The 21,145-nt window shown below is 37.7% G+C and overlaps 2 protein-coding genes across 3 annotated transcripts; one reads left to right on the top strand and one right to left on the bottom strand.

The window, feature by feature from the left end:
• Positions 1-81: 81 nt before the first annotated feature.
• On the top strand, positions 82-16,785 carry sort1b (sortilin 1b). The gene is made up of 20 exons (XM_046871841.1): positions 82-697; positions 2,899-2,958; positions 3,700-3,773; positions 3,964-4,066; positions 4,334-4,495; positions 5,881-5,954; positions 7,371-7,420; positions 8,189-8,316; positions 8,448-8,592; positions 9,082-9,237; positions 9,350-9,456; positions 10,187-10,289; positions 11,057-11,228; positions 11,962-12,152; positions 12,467-12,656; positions 13,170-13,286; positions 13,433-13,541; positions 13,667-13,785; positions 13,904-14,033; positions 14,550-16,785. The coding sequence occupies exons 1-20, from the start codon at positions 458-460 to the stop codon at positions 14,562-14,564; spliced, it is 2,445 nt and encodes an 814-aa protein (XP_046727797.1). The 5' UTR covers positions 82-457; the 3' UTR covers positions 14,565-16,785.
• On the bottom strand, positions 16,776-21,050 carry ngrn (neugrin, neurite outgrowth associated). Of its 2 annotated transcripts, XM_046871858.1 has the most exons (5): positions 20,897-21,050; positions 20,376-20,478; positions 19,926-20,194; positions 18,305-18,415; positions 16,776-17,508 (listed from the first exon to the last, which is right to left on the bottom strand). In XM_046871858.1, exons 3-5 carry the CDS (start codon positions 20,153-20,155, stop codon positions 16,923-16,925), a joined length of 927 nt encoding a protein of 308 aa, XP_046727814.1. In that variant the 5' UTR covers positions 20,156-20,194; positions 20,376-20,478; positions 20,897-21,050; the 3' UTR covers positions 16,776-16,922. The 2 variants fall into 2 exon arrangements, with proteins under 2 accessions (XP_046727814.1, XP_046727815.1); XM_046871859.1 differs by lacking the exon at positions 20,897-21,050 and having other exon boundaries at positions 20,376-20,481.
• Between the last annotated feature and the right edge of the window lie 95 nt (positions 21,051-21,145).

Genomic DNA, 21,145 nt, shown 5'->3' with positions numbered 1-21,145 from the left:
TCAAACAAACCCTGAGCTCCACCGTACGCACCAATCACAATCGAAGTCGCTCGACACATCAGCCAATCAGCGATAAGGCTTTGCAAGGTGCATAGATACTCTCACCGCTGTACCTTTTCGTTTACCTAGTCGGTAGGTACGAGCGCTGCAGGATTTCCAGGAATTAAATATGTATTTTTAAATCAGAATTATTTTACAGGATTTTACAGAGTTTTAATTGTAGTGTAGAATACGATTTGTATTTTTGTTTTTGCGCGCCCGAAGAGCAGCAAATCCTTTTGTGTCGGAAGCCCTGCTGAGACTGCGATGAGGAGAGAGCGGTAGCTCGGTGTCACTGCCACTGTATTTTTGTTGATGACGGCAGCGGCGGCGGCGGTGGGTACAGTCGCAATTTGGCAATTTCGCAAATAACCGGGGCTGGAAAAACTACGAGCGTGAAAACACTGGATATAAAACCATGGGACGGCTGTGGCACTTTATTCTGGCGCTGTCCTGCTTTTCCGTCGTGCTGAGTTCGGATTTCGGCGGAACGTCGCGTAACCCGCACTCTCTTCACATGAATGTGGACGCGAAGCTCGGGACGGCGGTGCGGGGTTCGGGACGGCATAGCGTTCAGAAGCGAAGCGCAGATGACCAAGGAGACACCTGTAAAGGTCTACAGGATTATAACTCCCAATTATCCAACAACACACACACTGTAAGTAGAAACCGGTTCTCCCAGTCCCTCACCTCCACACGCCTGTCATACAACCTTATGGCTTCTGGTCAAACTCTCCGCTCAGACTCTTTGACTTCCAGTTACCGATCATTAATAATACAGAAATACACTAATACTATCGCCTTTCTTTCATTTTTTTTTAAACACCTTTATCACTTTTACGTTGTGGTTATATCACATTGTCATGTTGGTCTACATTACAATATATTAAAATAACATTAACTCGGATGCTTTGTAATAGTTCCTTGTTTTCCACCTGTTTTAAAGATGGTAAACTTGTTTCATTGTAACACCAATATCCTCCACAGGCTCTTCTCTTCCTCAAACTATTTACTCTTGAAGAATTATATTATATATTTCTGACAAATAGTCAAAAATACATTCTGACAACACATTTGTATATATTGAATGTAATTTCCTGTTGCTACAATGGCTGCAATAATATTGCTCAATGTGATATTTTGTTTTGTTTTCGCTTCATACTCTTATATACATCCTCCATATTCAATATGATTTTATCTGTAGGTTATATCATTTCGAGAGAATTATTTTGAAGAGTTGGTCAGTAATGTTTATCAACATGTCCCGAAAGCTTGGACTGGTGAAACGTGAGATTTGAGCAATGATTTGAGGCTCGAAGCTTTCAGTTTAGAGCCCAATATTGAGGGCCATCTGTCATAGCTTGCTTTTTTCTCTCTCTGAGGGTGTTATTATTTGCCAGTTGATGAAAAGATGGTTGGAAAAGAGCAGAAAGCAAGCTCTGTGTGAATGCAGGCAGCTGAATTGAAGTACAAGTTACACCTGAAGTAGTGTTTTGCATTCCACACTCGAGCAGCTCGGCCAACCTGCACGGTCACTCTTTAAAACCTGCTCCTGTATCTGCGTATTCATCTGTCAAACATAACCACAGCAACCACACTTGTATATGTTTGCAACGCCTGTTCGCTCACACTTTGTTTCTCTTTCAGTCGAGCTGGTTTAAAAGCAACACCGATGCCAGCGTCCGATTTCCAAGGGTGCTTCATATAATTTTCTGTGATCAAATTGAGACAGCGAGGGGGATGCTTAAAGAGGTTATAGGATTAAACTGTCGTGTTCGGGGACTTAGATGCCCTCTGTATTTTGCCCTAGAGTATTTTCGTCTTAGGCGCACTGTGTTTTTTACTTTAAAACGTCACGTTTTGGCAAATACAAAGTGTAAATCTTCTTTCCCGTGGCTGTTTCTGCACTGAACAGCTGATATGGTGTTAACAATCACCACTGCACTGTCACTTTTCGTCTGTGTTTTGCACTATTTTGCACCACTTTAAAATCATGCATCCTTGCACCACCCAAAAACTCATTAAACTTCTGTATGTCCATCCATATTTATTGTGTTTATTATATATATATATATATATATATATATATATATATATATATATATATATATATATATATATATCATAATGACATTCCTTTTGTACAGCTCTATCTGTCATACCACTTTATACTGTATCATACTTATATATATACCCTTATTCAGTTAAATGTACATATTACTACACCTTCTGTATAACCTCATACTCTTATTTATTACACTGCCACTTGTAAATAAGCTATATATACACTTCTGGTTAGATGCTAACTGCATTTCATTGGCTCTGTACATGTACCCTGCACAATGACAATAAAGTTGAATCTCTGAAAAACTCTTTAGACACCTTAATCATATCAATACAAATGTGTAAGGTACAATCCAGAAATGGTCTTTCATACCTTTAGTATCATTGTATGCCCTGTAGTGCGTTGTGTTTTGGTTATAAAAAAAGGTGTACTCGTTGGGGGTACCACCCAAGTGACAAGAAACAGTACAGTTTGGTACCTTTATTTCTGGGTGCGTCTGGTGTGAGCTTGATAGTATTCATAGTCCCTGACCTATTTACATTAGCATGAGGATCTTTTAAATGGAGACTACAGAGCACTTTGAAAGGCGCTCTGAATACGAGTACCTGCTAAACTCTGTAATGTGCAATGGTTAACAGCATTAACAGCATTGTATGTAAACTTGGCCAATCAAGGCCCATTTTTATTATTTGCAATTATGTTGGCAAATGTCATACTGCATTGTAATTTTCTTTATTTTGCTATTTTTTTCAACCAGTGTTTAGTATTTATAATTGTTGATTTCTCACTCACAGAGCAAATTTAATGATCTCAGTGGATCGGTGGCTCTTGCCTGGATAGGTGATGGAACAGGGGTGAGTGTCATCTTTATGATATTCCTAATTAATCCAAGTTTAATGTATACAAAGATTTATTTAAGTGACTTAAAGGATAATATGTGAATTACTTTCACCATGATCAGCGTATAAATGCACTAATGAAGATTAGTTTGATGATGCAAAACATAACCAAAATAGTCACAGTTTTGGCTAAAAGTTGTGGTTTGGCTAAGAAAGTTTCTTTTCAGTCGAAGGACTCATTGTATTACTGCCTAGTACAAAAGAAACTGAACTGCCAGCATGTTTCTGAAGAAGTCAAATAATTGTCTACTTGTAAAATGAATGCCTTCGCAGGCCATCAGTTTATCAGTGTGGTTAAGCTGCACAGAGATCGCTTCCTGTTTGAGAAGCTGTTACTTCATCATATAAGTGTGAACCAGTGTTTTTGCTACTTTATAGCTCGCTGTACAAACAAGATCGGGTTACTTGATTATCACTTGTTCCCTATGTTTTTGTCATGAGTTCAGATGAATATAATGTCATTCCTTTCATTATCTGAAAAAGTTTTTAAAGCTGATCGCTTTATATCGTTTAGGTGTCCTGGAACTATGCATGTTTAGCTACAGTCATTATATTATAGCTTCATTACACTCAATTGTCTTTCCTTCTGTGTATGTGAAAGATCATAGGACTTTATTATTGTGTCAGTAGCATGGAGAATTGCCGGCTCCTACTCCATGGAAGTGCAAATAACGTTCTCTTTTTACTTCTTGCCAGGTCGTGCTGGCCTTGACTACTTTCCAGATGCCCATTTTCATGTTACGATTTGGCCAGTCCAAACTTTACAGAAGGTGAGTTACATTATAACATGGCGATATTTGTGTGTTTCCTGTTTAGCTGCATGTGATTTTGTTTCACACACTTTCTATTATCGTTAAATTCTATTTTAACATCTGTATGTTTGTACCTTTCAACCCATCTCCTCTCTCTCTCTCTCTCTTACTCTCTCTCTCTCTCTCTCTCTCTCTATCTCCGGCTCAGTCAAGACTTTGGAAAAACATTCACAGACATCACAGATCTTATTAACAACACATTTATCAGCACCGAGTTTGGGATTGCCATTGGCCCTGAGAATTCTGGGAAGGTGAGTTTGAGTAGTAGTAATGTCCAGAATTTGGTAAACCGATCTTAAACAATAAAAAATTCATTGATGCCAACCATTCATTAAATATTCATATTGTTTGACATTAAACACTGTATATCGAGGCAGGTTTAACAGGCTTGCTACTTAAATCCAAAATCTAAATATTATGCTTAAAGGTTAGCACAAAGACACCAGGGTAGACTTTGACCTTTCTACTTCCCCTAATGATCTTTTTTTTTAGTATTAAAATTTGTTCTTTATTTCCAGGTGATCCTGACAGGAGATGTGTCTGGAAGCAGTGAATCCAGGATCTTCCTTTCCAATGACTTTGGGAGGAGCTTTAACTCGTTAGACCTGCCTTTCAACCCTCGCATGCAGATTATGTATAATCCCGAAAATTCCAATGTCCTCGTGGCTATCAGTGTCAAGGTGAGAGAGAGAAAAATAACCATTTTACAATCACTTACTGCTAAATCATCTCTGGTCACTCAGATTGGTTTCATTCACACAACTGCAACTATGACAGTTTTGGTTTTTATGATCTGATATATGTTCTCCATGCCCTCTTTCTTATCAAATACACTTGGTACGGGATGATGATTGGGATTGTTGTTGTACATCTTGTACTTCTTGTTCTGCTGTCTCCCTTCCTTCTTTCCTCCCTCACGCCCTCCCACCTCAGAGCAGCCCAAAGAATGATTTGAATTTGTTGTATAACATGTTTGTTACAGAGTTAGAGCATGCTCTGCACCAAATTGGGGTGTGTCTTTTGAAACACATTAGCACCAGTAACAGACCTGCCCAAGTTTCCAATTCTGTTTTCCCCCAATTGCTTCAGGCAAGTCAATCCCAGCCATGATGAGGAAACCTGCATGTTGAGTTTTAACATTAAAATGTTTATTTTTCTCCCCACTCCTAGAATTTTTTTCTATTACAAATGATCGTCAGGCTAAGCTGTGTGTGGCTTTTTAAATATATATTTTTAGATAATTATTTTCCTATTAGTCCTGCTTAGAAAGATGCCAGCACTACCCGTGGCTAAATTGTAATATGTCTGGTATTATACCACTACACTACAGAATCCTTGAACCTGATTGGGTGATTCTTTTTTCCCTTACAATAGTTGCTGACTGTTGCTGGCTAATACATTATCAATGCTATAGCAACAACTCAAAGGGACTTGTATGAGGGATGCATCAAATTATCGTAAAAAAAAAAAAAAAAGAGTCTAATTATGAACCGATTAAAAAAGCTGTTTGCTATGTGCTGCTATTTAACAAAGATTTGAGCTTCCTGTTAGATGTTTATAGAACTTGGTTGTCAGTATTTGTTTTAACAGTCAGTATGTTTTCTGCCATCATAAAGCCTTTGCTTTTCGGTTTGTTTTTCACATTGCAATCTGAGTTATTAGGAAAAGTGAGGCTGTTGAGGGAATTTAGGAAAGTTATAATATATGTTATAATTTTTTACATAAGTGATAATAGGAACTATGACTAAAAACTTAAATAATAAATAAAACATTTACTGTTACTGGTAAAATAGTTCAGATTAAGGTGACAACAATAACTCTGCTATGTGTCATGCTGCAGCACAATATTTAATTGTTAATTTACTGTTAATTATTTTTAATAATTGTTCATCTTACTGTATTTTATACTTTATATATCAAGTTTCTAGTGAAACTAATTCTAATACCATTAATACAGTATTGTACTTTCCCGCTCTCTGTTTCCCTGTCTTGGTATTAGCTTATAAATCTTATAAGTGTATTCAGCTGTATTTTTTATTTTTGTTTATTTATTTATTTTTTTTAGAATGACCTCTGGATTTCAGAGGATTTTGCCAAAACATGGAAAAAAATCTACAGCACTGTGTGTGTGGTGAAATGGTAAGAGCCTTTAAGCCTTTGCAAACTTGAGCCTCGATGGCCCTCACTTCATTTACAAAACGAAATGAGACTCTATGCAATATTTCCTCTTTAAGGAAACAGCTCCATGTCCAGTCGGGGGAATTTGCAGCCTTTCTATTTCTTAAAAGGAATAATCTCAGGTTGTTTTTGTGTCCTTGCACTTGAACATGGAATGTGATCTGGAACATCTGAAAGAATGTATTGCAAAATAAACATGTGACTTATACGAGCAAGTCAGGGACGAGCTTAACTGCTCTCTTTGTTTTACTTCTGTATCAGCCAAAGAACCAATAGTAGGACTGTTTACATTTGATATTTATATGTTTACCTCAATAGAGAAAACATTCTTCTGCCCGTCGCCAATGCAAACTCCACATACTGATAGACGCGTCCTTGCCTAGAACAGCTTGTGAAATAGGTCAGGATCAAGCAGTCAGCTTTGCCAACACAAGATTCAAAGCTTCAGCGCTAAGGAAACATTTGAAAAGAGTATTTGACACCCAGGTGTGTGAGAAGGCTCATGTATCCTTTCTGCATTTCAGCAGTGGGATGTCGGACTGAGTTGCCAAGTTTCTGTTAGAGCTGTGTGTGGATCTCAATTAGAGACAATGGGCCTTATTTATTTATAAACTACATTCAAACAAGGCATGTTCGTAAAAACATTGTTCTAAGAAAGCTTTGGAATTTGTATATTTACATTTACAGAGACTCACTAATGTAACTCAAACCGTGTAGTGTAATTGGCATTAGTTACTGGAAATTTTTCCAGGCTACATTAACAAGATTGAGTAGTTTATTTCTTTTAGTTTACTTAAAATATTTGTTTTATGTTAATCATTAGAAAGAAAGCAATCCAAAAGAAATAGCTATATCACTGGACGATATAGCAGTCGCTCGTTTTAGGAGTCACTCTAGCTGTGCTGTGAAGGCACTTTACTTTAACTTATTACCATTTATAAACACACAAGTATAAAGAAAATCAGCAATGAAACTTGTGTGAATGTGGCTGGAATAATTTGATACTGAATTATTCGTTCAGTTTTGATATATGAAAACATTTACAGTAACATTTTTATATCAAGGCTGATAAATGAAGTCCAGTTCTATCCACAATAATGAGTTACTTAAGCTGCCTGCAACCTTGCAACGGTGCTTAAGCTGCATTGAATAATTAGCTGTGTTGAATAAATCAGCATGCAATGCATTATTTAACAACTTAAAATAATTACTAACCAACCTCCATGTTCATTATTTAAGCTTGTGGCCCATGATTTCTCCTTTCAGGAGAAAAGCAAACAAATTCTGGACATTTGCTTATATTGAAATAAAGTCGTAGCTTCCCTATAGAAAGGTGAAGCAGACCTTTAACAAAGGGAATTGTATGTGTCTTTGCAGGGGTGAAGACAACACACTCTTCTTCTCCACCACCCTGAATGGATCCTGCTGTGAGTAGCATTGTATTGTTGACCCATGGCGTGGCAGGAACGGGAATGTGTGAAATTGTTTCCTTTTTGGAAAGCACTTGTGTGTTGACAGCTATACAATAATGCCCTATAAAGGAGTTTCTGATAACATGATAATATGATTCAATTATTGGGTCCTGAATATGTTTTTCCAGAGCCATACAATTATGCAATATGCAAATATAAAATGAGGCTTTATGCTGTAACTGTTATGACTAATTTAATTACAGTCCATTTTGATCTCTGTCTAATTAACTGGTCAATGAGATAAAGTGACACGATCTGTAGTAGCTAAATGTTTTTAGTGATGTATACGTAAATGCTGGAAGAACTTTCAAATGAGCACAAACACCACTAAATTTCTGTGTTCAAGAAATTCATTAGATGGGATTTTGTAAAACCACAAGGATTTTCGTCTCGATAGGATGAAAATGATCAAATCGCCATTGTGCTAAAAATCAGTCCTTTTGTAATTTTGCCGGAGATTTCATTCGAGAGTTCAAACATTCATACAACTCATTCAGATTGAAGTAAAATCACAGTGGATTCTATAAAAGATAAAGTTAATTCCAACTAAAATACCCCACAAATGACTTTGGGTGTTTCTTTTATTTCGCCACATTGAAATTAATTAATGCTCAGCTTCCCCACTAACTAGGTGCAGTGTCAGTGCTAGGCCAAGGGTGTAGTTCTTTTTGCAATTTCCTGAATGCTGTTCTATCACATTGTGGCTTTATTTATTTTTTTTAGATGACCGGGGGCAGCTTGTTCTGATGAAATCATTAGACTATGGCAAGAACTTGAAGAAAATCGCTGAAAAGATCTACTCTTTTGGGATTGGTGGCCGTTTCCTATTCGCCTCAGTCATGACTGGAACAGTAAGCATTACACTGTCGTAGTATTAAGATTCTGTATGTGTCAAGACCTCTGTAATGTTTGAGTTGTATGCCTTGTATGTGGGTGTGTAAAAAAAATCATGGACCGGGTCTAAATGTTATGTCTCACTTAGGGAATGATGCGGATGATCCATGTGTCCACAGACCAGGGTGAGGAGTGGAACATGGCTCAGCTTCCTCCTGTAGGCCATGAACAGTTCTACTCGATACTGGCCGCCAATGATGAAATGGTCTTTATGCATGTAGATGAACCTGGGGGTGAGTTGTCGCCCCCCATATGACTATGACCTATGAACAGGGACTTTCCATCTCTATAATGCGTACTACATGCAAATAATAAAACTGTTGTTGCACTCTGATACTACCACAATATTTTTTTCTCATGCTGAGAATAATTAAGTGCAGCTGACTCTGTCCAATTGCAGAGCACTAAGTGCCTGTGACTGTGCCTATTTACATAGCAAGTAAGTTTTGGCAGTGAACATCTTGGCTGCAGTGTTCTTAGAATTCCTCCGTTCCCAGTACCAATACGCAGGTGCTTGCATAACCTTAAAGGGCTGTTTAGCCTCATATGTTGTCATATATACGCATTGTGACAAATGGACATTAGCCTATTTCTAAGAATTGAGAGCAGATCTGTAACAGAAAGTCGGCATACTGTACGCATAAACACGCTGTAAAGACCTTAACATAGGAAAAACGGCCGTAACGCTTTTAAGAATATGTTTGTCGTCTTCTTGTCCTCAGACACTGGCTTTGGAACCATCTATGTGTCAGACGACAGGGGCATGGTGTATTCCAAATCACTGGAGCGCCACCTCTACACAGCTACAGGAGGTGACAACGACTTCACAAACGTCACATCGCTCAGAGGAGTGTTCATGACCAGTATACTATCTGAAGGTACGTCTGTGTGGATGAGAGGCTGGAATATGTTGGAATGTAAATATTATGAACAGTACCATTGTAGAAACCACCTGACTAGACTATTGATTGTTTGTTTTCCCGATCATAGACAGCTCTGTACAGACTGTAGTGACGTTTGATCAGGGAGGAGAGTGGGTGCCCTTGAAGAAACCAGAGAACAGCCAGTGTGATTCCACAGCTAAAGATAAAAATAAGGTGAGTTTCCAGTGAAACACAGGTGTTTAATAAATAACTGGACAGCATTTCACAGCGTCATTGAAATGTGAAGGAAATTATTTGAATCTACAGGAAGTACACATTTTGAATTTTTCTCTTTGGTAGGAAAATTTTATTCTAAGTTAACTTTGGAAAAATCTTTCAAACATGGGCTGTGCTGCACTTTTCCTACCTTTTGTCCATCCATTACACCGCCTACTTAGATCAAATTTATGTAATAAAATGTATGTAAATTATATACTAATGACGCCAGTAGAGCGATACATTTTGAAATACAGAAATTGAACAACACTCCTGTTAGACACTAGCTACTGAAATGACTTCACAATACAATTCCACATAAATTGGATGATTATTTTTTTTTTAATTCACTAATTTTTTACAAATTAGGGAATAGATAATTGCTTTGTCAGTTCAACAAACTAAAATATTTTTTTTGTAATAGTAGTATCATACTTTTTTATTCTCTTTCACTCTCTTGATTGGCTGTTGCTGCCTCCAGTCATTGTATAGTCAGATGTATGATTTAAACCAGCCCTGACATTTCTCAGCAGCTTATTAACATGAAGTACAAAGAAGAAAAATCACTAGGCTTTAAATCATTTGTAGAACATAGTTCTATGTTGCTTGTGTTGCTTATTAAACAATGCAGTGTGCTGTGCAGTACATTTGTGTGTATTAATCTACTTTTTATTTTCTTCTCTTACAGTGTAGTCTTCATATTCATGCTTCTTACAGTATGTCTATGAAGCTGAATGTTCCAGTGCTGCCTTTGACTGAGCCTAATGCACTAGGACTAATAATTGCTCATGGTACATTCTCACACATATTACACAATTGCATACACTCAGTCTTACATAAAGCTTATGTCTACATTTTGTTTCATGCTCACATGGTCAGTAGACCCAGCAGGACTTGTTAATAATTAACTCTGGTTAATTACGAATTTGATTTACATTTTTTTTTACCAGTACAGAAAGTTTTAATGTTTTTGGTGTGTAAATGACTGTTACTGTTTTTTTTCTCAGTTGAATAAATGTAGTAACATGCAATTCTAATGCTAAGTCTAGCAACAAACAAACTAACTAAAAATGCTGTGTATGGAAATGGATTTGAAATGTAGTGGGAAAAAAATCTCTCGAAGCAAGATAACCGCATTCATGGTTATTATTTTTACATCTGCATTAGGAAGTTCTTATATCTGGTTTGGCTTTCAAACCGGTGGAAACGTGTGCTGGTGTAAAAACAGTGTTGCTGGTTTCCTGAATTTGCCGCCATTTTCAGCGTTTTGTCAGTAAAAAAATTAAAGATAGAAAATGCAATGGAAAAATACTCCTGTGCTAAATAATTTGGAGTTATGATTGACACACGTCCAAGTCTAACTCCAAATTATTTAGCACAGGAGTATTTTTCCATTGCATTTTCTATCTTTAATTATGGGATACAAAGTATATAGCCTTATTAAAGTGTCTTAATTATTAATACAGATACCTTAGCGCTATGCAATATAATACCTGTATTGAGCAAACATTATTAATCTTTCCTGGATTTGACAAAGCAATACTGCTCTCACTTTCAGGCAGTGTCGGCGATGCTATATCAGTGCTGACTCCTGATATATATGTGTCTGATGATGGCGGCTACACATGGCTGCGTGCTCTCAAGGGTCCTCATCACTATGCCATCCTGGACTCAGGAGGCTTGCTGGTGGCCGTGGAGCATAACCCCACAGTGCCAATTTCTCAGATTAAGTGAGTACCTTGACTAAATGTTGCAAGATTGAAATATGTTGCTGAAACAAGGTAATCTCTAATGCTGCCATATTATCTTTAATCTTTTGGCTTTGCTATTTATGCAGTGGTTTTCGATATGAGAAGGCTTTTAACCAAAACTGATCTGATCTACATGTAAATTGTATAATCATTTTACATTCATTTAACATACTTTGAATTTAATCAAACTGCCATTAAAACTTTGACATGCTTTCCTCCTGAAGATATGTAGCAAAATTATTGCCGGAGTTTGGGAATGCTTGGGGGGAAATGTAATCAAATAAAAGAAACAAGATTGAATAAAAATAAATAAAATTCAGATTTTTATGTTTTGAAATAAGTTGTTGCATTAACCAAATGGAATCACTACTCTGGAAAAACTAAGAGCCTTCAATACAGATAGTTGCAATATGTAGTTGTTGCTACATAAAATCAGCATTTTTATTTTATTTATTTTTATTTCTGTTTCAGTGTCAGTTAAAGATCTTAAATGTACCTCCATATTAGCCCATGTTTTAAAGTATCAAACGTTATTGGATTTTCTGGATTATTTGTTAAATGCCACTGTGTTATAACACATTTGTTTAGCATTATTATTAGCCAGTCTGTTCTGACCTGTTGTGAGCTGTGGGAAAATTTTGTGGTCAGTTGTGTGAGCCATGAGTCATAAATAGCTGAGAACCTATGTTCTAACCAGTTTCTGTTTCATCAGATTTTCCACAGACGAGGGCCAGTGCTGGCATGAGTACACCTTCACCAAGGAGCCAATATACTTCACTGGGCTTGCCTCGGAGCCAGGGGCTCACTCCATGAATGTTAGCATTTGGGGCTACAAAGACTCCTTGCTAAACCAGTACTGGGTCTCAGTCACAATCGACTTCAAAGAGCTGCTCACCCGTGACTGTAAGTCATTTCAGATATGGTCTTAAAGATCGACTGCCTTTCAGAGTTTAGCTATAAAGCAAAGCCTTCAGTAGCAGCCTGCTCTGTTGGAAGTAAAGCCATTCATATAAAGTATTAAATATAACACAGGCTGAAATCAGGTTAGTACAAAAAGTGTGTAGTCTGTTGTAACATCCTGTGTAAGTAAGCGGCTTTCCTTTATCCTGATTCGAATTGATGCAGGTGTTATATCTCACTGCCTCTCATTGTTATGTAAACGAACCTCAGCATTATGTTGTCATTTATGTTGTTTATGCTGCCGTTTGTGTTGTCAGGTAGCGATAACGACTACGTGCAGTGGCTGGCACATTCAGATGACATCAGTGATCCTAATGATGGCTGCATGCTGGGTTATAAAGAGCACTTTCTGCGGCTCAAGAAAGATTCGGTGTGTTGGAACGGACGTGACTATGTCGTCACCAAGCAGCCCACGCCTTGTCTCTGCACACTCGATGACTACCTTTGGTCAGTGTCCACACTAGATTTACAGATTTGCCCAAAACTTTCCCTTAGTTAATTTACAGAAATGTTATATAAACAGCACTAAATATTATTTACAGTTTTTAATTACATTTTCATTTGTTCATGTACATGAACAAGTATATGTGGAAAGATTTTGGATTACTATTTTGTAATCTAAAAATGTAAGCCATAATATTTTTTTTATTGAAAGTTGGTTTCATTTTCCATATTCTATTCTATTCTATTCTATTCTATTCTATTCTATTCTATTCTATTCTATTCTATATAAAATAGTAAGCCTGATATAAAAAAGGAATAAATGAGCTCAACAACACACAATGCCATGGTAACATCTGGGTGTCATTTCTTTTGAATTTTTTTGCCCATTACACAACTTTGATAAGTGACAGAACATCAGTCTTATTTACTGTAGTGGATTTGTGTCTAACAAATAAATGAGAAATGATCACCTTAGCTTTCAAAACTTATCACTGCCTTTTGCTCTCCATTTCTCAGTGACTTTGGATATTACCGCCAAGAGAACAGCTCAGAGTGTCTGGAGCAGCTTGAGCTTAAAGGCCATGATCTAGAGTTCTGCATCCATGGCAAGAAGGAACACCTACAGACCAATGGGTAATGTTAAGCATGTTTTTGTTTCGGTAAAAAACATATTAAATACAAGGTGATTTTGAGTTAATCCGAATACTTTATTGATCCCATCTGGAAATTGTTTAACCACATGATTACCGTATTGCAATAATATCTCTTCTTGTTGTCAGGTATCGGAAGATTCCAGGAGATAAGTGTGAGGGTGGTGTAAACCCTGAACGTAAAGTGATCGACATGAGAAAGAAGTGTGTCAGTGATCTACTAGAACCACAGCTACAGGTAAGAATACAGAAAGATTGCTGATGATCAGGATTACAGTGAAATCATTTGAATCAAATGGTACATTATCAATTAAAATGAGGAAATCATTCACGAACTGTATTTTTATTTAACATTTCTTTCAGACTGGGGAAGAAGAGAAGTCCAATCATTCTGCTTTTATAATTGTGGTGGTTATCGGCGTCCTACTGATCAGTTGTGTGGCTGCGGTCCTTTTTGTGAAGAAGTATGTCTGTGGTGGAAGGTCTGTTAACATTCTGACTTAAATTATACTTTTAATAAAAGCTGCTATGCTTTTATGGCTTATGAATAAGTAAATAGGAGAGATATATGAAGGAGTATCTGTTTGCTGTGGTTTGCAGATTTCTGGTGCACAGATACTCAGTCCTGCAGCACAACGCAGAGGCTAATGGCATAGACGGTTTGGACGAACCTTTGGATATCAGTGGGGTGGGACACCCCAAGACCAGCTTCCATGAGGATTCGGATGAGGTATGGCAACTTAGACAGTGCACCAATGGTAATGGTTTAACATAGTGCTACTATATACAGTTATAGGATATGAAAATCCCCAAAAGTCTGCTTTTTCACTGAAGTCTTGAAGTTTTGGGAAAAAGGATTTGAGAGATGTGCAGTTGCTTTTGGTGGCAGTTCTTTTTCTTTGACAACATTATCTTGCTGACCTCTAATTCCACAAACCTCCATCTTATGAACCAATAGGAAACGAGCGGGTGGGATCATGATCTCTTTCTGTCTGTAGGAAAGATATAGTGCTAATGTTCACTAGGGGTTTGGGGGTAAAAAAAAATCTGCCTACTAAGATTTTCTTGTAAGCAATGTTGCCACCTCAAGGTAAGTAGTATTACTATGACCTATGCAAAGCAAGGTCATTTGCCAAGTTTCCAAGGTGCATTTGTGCATTTTTCAATTATTTTACAAACATTTAAGAATGTATCTAGGGTTAGAAATGAAACCTGAAAATAAAATCAACTCCTTTTTTTCCTGCAGGACCTTCTGGAATAACAGCAGTGAGTCAGCACCAGCAGAAACCAGGAGCTCTCTGTCTCCTTGAATGCCTCGGGCATCTTTGCTGCTGTTTCTATTTCTGCTCTGAAGCACAACCCAGCCTCGAGCGTCTTCAAGCCTCGAATAACTCCGCTCTAGTTCCTGCTTCTTCAGTGGGAGTGAATTGCAGTTTTGCTATATAAAAGTATCTCATGAATTTAGCTGTACAGCCAGTGGTTAAATGACTTAGATAATATCTTGCCTAGGGAGCCGGCTCTATAGGAGGACACTATCTCAGAATTAACAGCAGGGTACTCGTCATGGCACTTAACTCTTCTCCAGAATGCTTTACCTTCTTCAGTAAAATATGCAGATCAGACTCAGCGTGACTGAGTTTAGGGTTATGAAGTTAGTCCAGGGAAAACTGAATCATATCACCTCATTATTTGACAAGACGCATGAAATAAGACTGTGATATTAGATATATTTTTGATATTAGATGTATTTCGCCACCTCTGTTATTTGATATTATAATCCTATCACAAATATAAGGGTTTATCAAGGTTTTATCACATTTATCAGAAAGCAATACAGTGCATAGATACAGTGCATCTGGATGTATCAGCATAGCCATAGGCCAGACTTTTCTCAGTTTCTCAACAAAAAAAAAAAAAGAGAAAGGATTATTTAGTTTACCTGAAATAATGCTACTGTGTAGACGGTTATTATACTACTCCTTGTGGCTGTATAGATTATAGACCGTCACTTAGAAGGTTATTTTACTTAGTGGAAGGGAAACTATTAAACATGACAGGTGTAAAGAAATGTTGCAGTTGTAGCTATAAGAACACCGTATATGTCCTGAGATAATTTTGTAGCCGACTGTTGTTTTATAGAAGACAATAATGACTTATTTTGTGATGCTCAGCAGTTTTTGCACTGTGAAATACAAAACTCTAACACAAGGCCAACGGCTGCTTTTGTCAAACGTCCAGTTACGAGCACAATTCTTTAAAAAAAAATTTAAGCCCTACATACAGGCAGGTGGGACTCATTGAGTCAATGAGTCCCTCATTTTTTTTTCCCCTGAACATGAAGGAAACAAAGTTATAGTTAGCACACATGATTTTTCCACATTTTGAGTTTGTACGCTCAGGTGAATTTACCAGTTATTCCAACCAAAACAAAACAAAAAGTGATACCATGTCATGATTAGGTGACCATGAGATGTGAGATCAGTGAATGCAGAACTGCCCAGTTGAACTGAGAACGAGGACAGACCCCCCCCTCCTCCCCTCCACCCCTTACACGACCCATGCGAAAGCTTTCTCATCTTTTCTGTTTGAATATTTAAATCAGTAGAACACGTGACACCTTTTTAAATCAGGTGATTTGAGGTCTAGTTTACTGTTTGATTGGTACATTTCCTGCTTCTCATGAGAGCCTCAGTGTAACTAAACCGTTCTATCAACTGCCTACCTTTTAGTGGCCCTATAGAACATTCTATAAAGTAATGCTTTTAGTTAGTTCTTTTCTTTAGTATATACAATGCTCAAAGTACAATAAATTCTCATATACAACATTCAATTCTGTTGCACAGATATATATATATATATATATATATATATATATATATATATATATATATATAAAAGTAATAAGGGTGTTCATTCAAGTGCCTAACATGAAGGTGTGTGCCTAATTATTAAGCCCATCTTGTTGAATAATTAACAATAAGCAGGCTGATTATTGTATCTTTAATCATTTCATTGGTAGTCAGAGGTGATAGAACAGATTAATACGTCACTTTTTTCAGGGGGGTCATGCGTGAAAACTGATGGATTCTCATTAGGTCGAGTTCAAATTTATTGCAAACAACCAGGGTTAAACCGTTTGTGATTTTTTTTTCCCTTCCAATTTTATGTATTTAACCTTTCTCTGTTGCGTTTTAGATTTCATTTTAAACGTGTACTTCTATGCATGCTATCTTAGCAAATAGGTCACGACACACTCGGGTGGCGTTTGGGGTTAAAGGCTGCAGCACAAAGACTACAGGGGTTTCCTACTTGAAGATGTTGTTTTGAATTGTGGGTTGTAATAATTTTCTTGCCTTTGATAATCAATGTAAATAACATGACGCTGGCTTTGTACATATAAAACTGCATTACCTTTGTATCGGCCATTTTTTTGCTCTGTATATTCTGAAAATAAATAGAGTCCACTCCCCTGTGTCTTCAAACATTCCTCAGATACCAGAATTAAGTTTGCTTTAATATAGAATTTGCATTTTAAATGCACCTGTGACCAATATTTAATTGTTACAAACATGAACAAGCCCAAACACGACATTTAATATACAAACGATCAACAATTGATTTAAATCCTGTACAAGAAGTTGCCATCGCTGTCATAAAACTCCCGGCCTTTCCGTTCTACTGCGCTGGGATTTTCCTGTAGAGTATGGATAAGTTCTTCCAGTTCTTCCTCTGTGAAAACCTCTCCATCCCATTCCTCTTCCGTTTCTACATCTCTCTCTTTAATAGCTGTAGGCTCTTGGTTTACAGCAGGCTGTTCCTGTAATGCCTCCTGAACCACTGTTGATATCGAAGCTGTCCTTATTGAAGCTGATGGAAGGTTAGCAGCAGTTGGACCCAGTCCTGTTACAGGTGTCAGAGCTCCACTTGTCAGGGCAATGACTGTGCTCGTTGTCTCGGAGGAAATCAAGGCCGGAACAGTGCTGATGGGTAAAGGAAGTTGGCCCTTTGGTGACTGCTTCGTTTTACCGTCTTCAAGAGAAAGCTGTGTAATTGTGGTTAACACGTTATTGTCCTGTTTAAGCCTCCTCTCTGGAGGGGGGACGAACTTGCTGCGCAGGATCCTGTAAATGACATCAGTGCTAACAGAAAAGCCCTCCGCTAATCTCTGCACAGTCCATTCATGTGGTGACTCCTGCTTTAGGTACCTAAAAAAAAATGGACCAGAACTTCTAGTCAGTTTTTTCATTTTCAGTACTTAAAAGAAAACGGATAGTGAAATCTCTCATAACAAAGAAACGTCATCTGCTGGATTTGTACAAACAGATACATAAACAGCTTCCAATCACTGTATAAAAGGATTAAATGTAAATATCATTACAGTGGTGTTTTGACACTCAAAGCAGGCTGTTAAATAAACTTATTCGTTGAAATTGGCATGCTGGAAAACTTTTCGTGGACCAGGGACATGAATATATTAATAACCCATAGTTAATTAATGACCTATAGCAGCAGGTACTGAGGAAAAAAATATATTACTTTTGTGCAAACTTTCATACGTTCACAAATTTCGAGAAACAGATGATGCTTTATTTATTTATAAACACTGACACAACATACTTTTAATTTTCTAGAACAGAGACGAGCAAACTGGGACATTCAGTTTTATAGTGACTTGATTCAGCCTACCATGAGAAGAAAAAAGGCCAAGCATAAAACATATTCATCACATTCACAGGAATTAAAATGATAACTCCAGTATGGTCAGGTGGTGATGGCGATTGTTCTGGCACAGTAATGGAAATTTACATTAAAAGTGTGTATGGTGTTTTGTTCTTGTCTTTTCAAGTGCCAACAGCCACACACACAATCCACATTCATCATTTCTCTGGTCTAAATAACTATTTCCTCACAAGAATGAGCAACACACTTAATAATTAATAACAACACAGAGAAGATTGATTGAGGTATAATAAACCGTATGTTATTTGACGACTTCAGTACCTGATTTGCTGAATGGCATCCCAACTTAATCTTCGTTCCGGGGCTCCGGGGCTGCTCAACTTCCGCCTGATCTTGTGAAATTTGGCAGATTTCTCCTTTTTCCTCTCCTTCCTGCACAGTAAGCAGACAGCAGAACAGTATCGGTATGAGAAAGGGGCATAATCGTTCTCTCTCTCACACACATATACATAGTATTCAACGACTTTTAAGCACTGACTTTTAATAACTGACCACTTTCATTCTAATGGAAAAAAAAAAAATCCTTTTATATGGGCCTGAATAACTCACCATGGCCTCATTGACTTTTCACACATATTTCACATCGTTCGTTTGACCTTCTCAATCACTAAAGTTGCTGAATTTGCCAACCACCTGAGCTGAACATTTTCAACCTGAATGCACAGGAAATCTTGAAAGTGTCTTGAGTTGTCTCTGTCAGGAGTAGGATCACTTGGTAATCACGAATCAGGCGGATTCTAATTTTAGCAGGCGGCATTACGTGATCAAGTATGAAGCTCATGAGCAATGTGTATATGTTATCATAACTGCAGAAATAAGCAAGATTAGGCCAGAGTGTGTCTGTGCATGTGGTAACTTCAGGGAGCAAAAACCGCCACAACCTTTATTCGCCACATATACATACAGCACAAATCCTTTTTGTCACATACCTCGGCTGTTTAGGATGCTTGGATCACCTATGATATGAAGCTGAAGCAGATGGAGTTCAGGGCCTCAATCAAGAACCCAAAAGTTGCAGCTCCGGGTATCGAACCAACACATGATCACGAACACAGAGCCTTAAGTGGTAGCTCAGTGGTTAAGGTTATAACTTATAGTAAGTTATATTTATACTATAAAACCCTCTAGTTTCAACAAGCTGCCATTCTTGGGCACATAAACAAGGACCTTAACACCTTTGCCACTACCTAACCATGCTGGGACATGAAGAGAAAGAATTTTGCTGTGATGTACATGTGACATGTGTACATGTGGGACTGGGACAAAAACAAAACAAAAAACATTTGAGAACCTATTTATTTCTGTAAATCTGCTCTGACCACACATGCACACCTCTACTCTGTGTGATCACTTGACATGACTGTCACAGATCAGTTACATAAAACTTCAGTTCAACCTGGACATAAATATAAATATGTTTACAAGTTCCCCACTTGTTTAGTTCTCATTTGTGCACATTGTACTGTACAACGTATACAGAATGTATACTGATCAGTGCTATTTTCTTGCACTGTTCTGTTTTGTATTGTCTGTTTGCACCAGGTTGCACTTTATGTTGCTGGAACAACTTACTTTAATCCTTAGCTCTGTGTTCTGTATGTAGTATGTAGGTTGTATATGTAGCACGTTAAGTTGGAGTAAAGTTGCCTCGTCTCACTGTGTACTACCTCATATGGTTAAAATAATTATAAAAGCTTCTTGACATCAACCTCTTTATTGCCTCATTGCCTCTTTATACTAATTCTGCTGTAGGATTTTTTTTTTAAATCGATAGCAATTCTACAATCTTGTACTGATGTCCTAATGATCTGTGCATATCCCTGTTATCTGATTGATACCAACTGCCCTTGTACATAAGTGTGTTCCCATCCCAAGTGCTCACTTCACAAGAGCCTCCAGTTTGGATTCCACTTCATCCCTGTCAAGGTCGTCCTCTGAAATATCATGCTGCTCTGTCCTCCTGTTTCCTGGGAGGGAATGACTGTGAGGAGCAGATCCCATCCAGCTCCTGGCACTAAGACTGGCACTGCGACTGGCATGGCGACAAGCTGATAGAGGAAAGGAAGCCAGCTTCACCGCCACCGAGCCGGCCAGCCTGAGCGGACTGAACATGCTGATACACAAGCAGAGCCTGGCACAGAGGATGGAGACCTGCAACAATCAGAATAACGCGTCTCTGTAGTGATGACATCAACGCATCCCAGCGTACAGACCAAAGAACCCATGAAGGGACCTGCACTTTAATTAGGATTGTATTAAATATGGAAGAAACACGTTTAATGTGTCAAATGTGTATTAGTTTAAAGAAGCGACACACAAAACACCAGCTTACCAAAATGCCTACTGATACGCCGAATTACTTTTTTTGGTCAGAAAAACAAACGCACATGAAATAAAACTCCCATCAACGCGTCCCCATGTGAGATCCACCTGAACTACTTCCGGGACAGCGCATCCGCCATGTTGGAAGGGGCAAATCAAAAAGATTATGAAGGTATATTTCCTATAATTTGTTATAGGGTGTGTTTTTTATACAAAATATGCTTTATTAAATATGTAATACATGCCAGTATATAGTAAATATTTCTGACAGGAGCAGTGAGACTCGTACCCAATGTATTTTTAGACGAAAACATTAACAATTAATCATACATTATATAGAATATAGAATAATAGAACATAGAATAATAATAAAAATAATAATAATTCATATTAGAGGTTACATGATAGAATTTTTCATTCACAAAAAAGACAGCAGCAGTAGCAAGGCTGCAACTTATAATGAGGAATCACATTCACAAAATAAAACACGTGGTTTCTTGACAGATTTTCATAACTAAATATGACAATCACCATAAAAGCGATCGAGCAGACAATCTTTCTACTGTGTTCTATCAGTTACACTGTTATAAACAAACCAGAAACGATAACTAAAGCATTAAATTACAGCTCCGCAGTCCACAAACGCGCCAAGTCAACGATTTATCTAGAAACGTCCCCTTTCCAAAATGGCGGCGTGGGGTACCGAGTCTGGCTCCGCCCTCGCGGTTTCATTTCCGCTCCGTTACACAAGCACTCTCTCCACCTTTCCGAGTAATTCCC

Source organism: Silurus meridionalis, chromosome 17, assembly GCF_014805685.1.
Source record: "Silurus meridionalis isolate SWU-2019-XX chromosome 17, ASM1480568v1, whole genome shotgun sequence".
NCBI lineage: Eukaryota > Metazoa > Chordata > Actinopteri > Siluriformes > Siluridae > Silurus > Silurus meridionalis.
This window is presented reverse-complemented; position numbering and strand designations above follow the sequence as displayed.

What these genes read in the sequence shown, in the direction of transcription:
- sort1b (XM_046871841.1), top strand. Translation starts at nt 458, where the DNA reads ATGGGACGGCTGTGGCACTTTATTCTGGCGCTGTCCTGCTTTTCCGTC. An exon ending in TCGTGGCTATCAGTGTCAAG is followed by an intron (nt 4,496 to 5,880) that starts GTGAGAGAGAGA and finishes TATTTTTTTTAG; the next exon opens with AATGACCTCTGGATTTCAGA. An exon ending in CACCCTGAATGGATCCTGCT is followed by an intron (nt 7,421 to 8,188) that starts GTGAGTAGCATT and finishes TATTTTTTTTAG; the next exon opens with ATGACCGGGGGCAGCTTGTT.
- ngrn (XM_046871858.1), bottom strand. Translation starts at nt 20,155, where the DNA reads ATGTTCAGTCCGCTCAGGCTGGCCGGCTCGGTGGCGGTGAAGCTGGCT. An exon ending in AAACTGGAGGCTCTTGTGAA is followed by an intron (nt 18,416 to 19,925) that starts GTGAGCACTTGG and finishes CTTACTGTGCAG; the next exon opens with GAAGGAGAGGAAAAAGGAGA. An exon ending in GATGCCATTCAGCAAATCAG is followed by an intron (nt 17,509 to 18,304) that starts GTACTGAAGTCG and finishes ATTTTTTTTTAG; the next exon opens with GTACCTAAAGCAGGAGTCAC.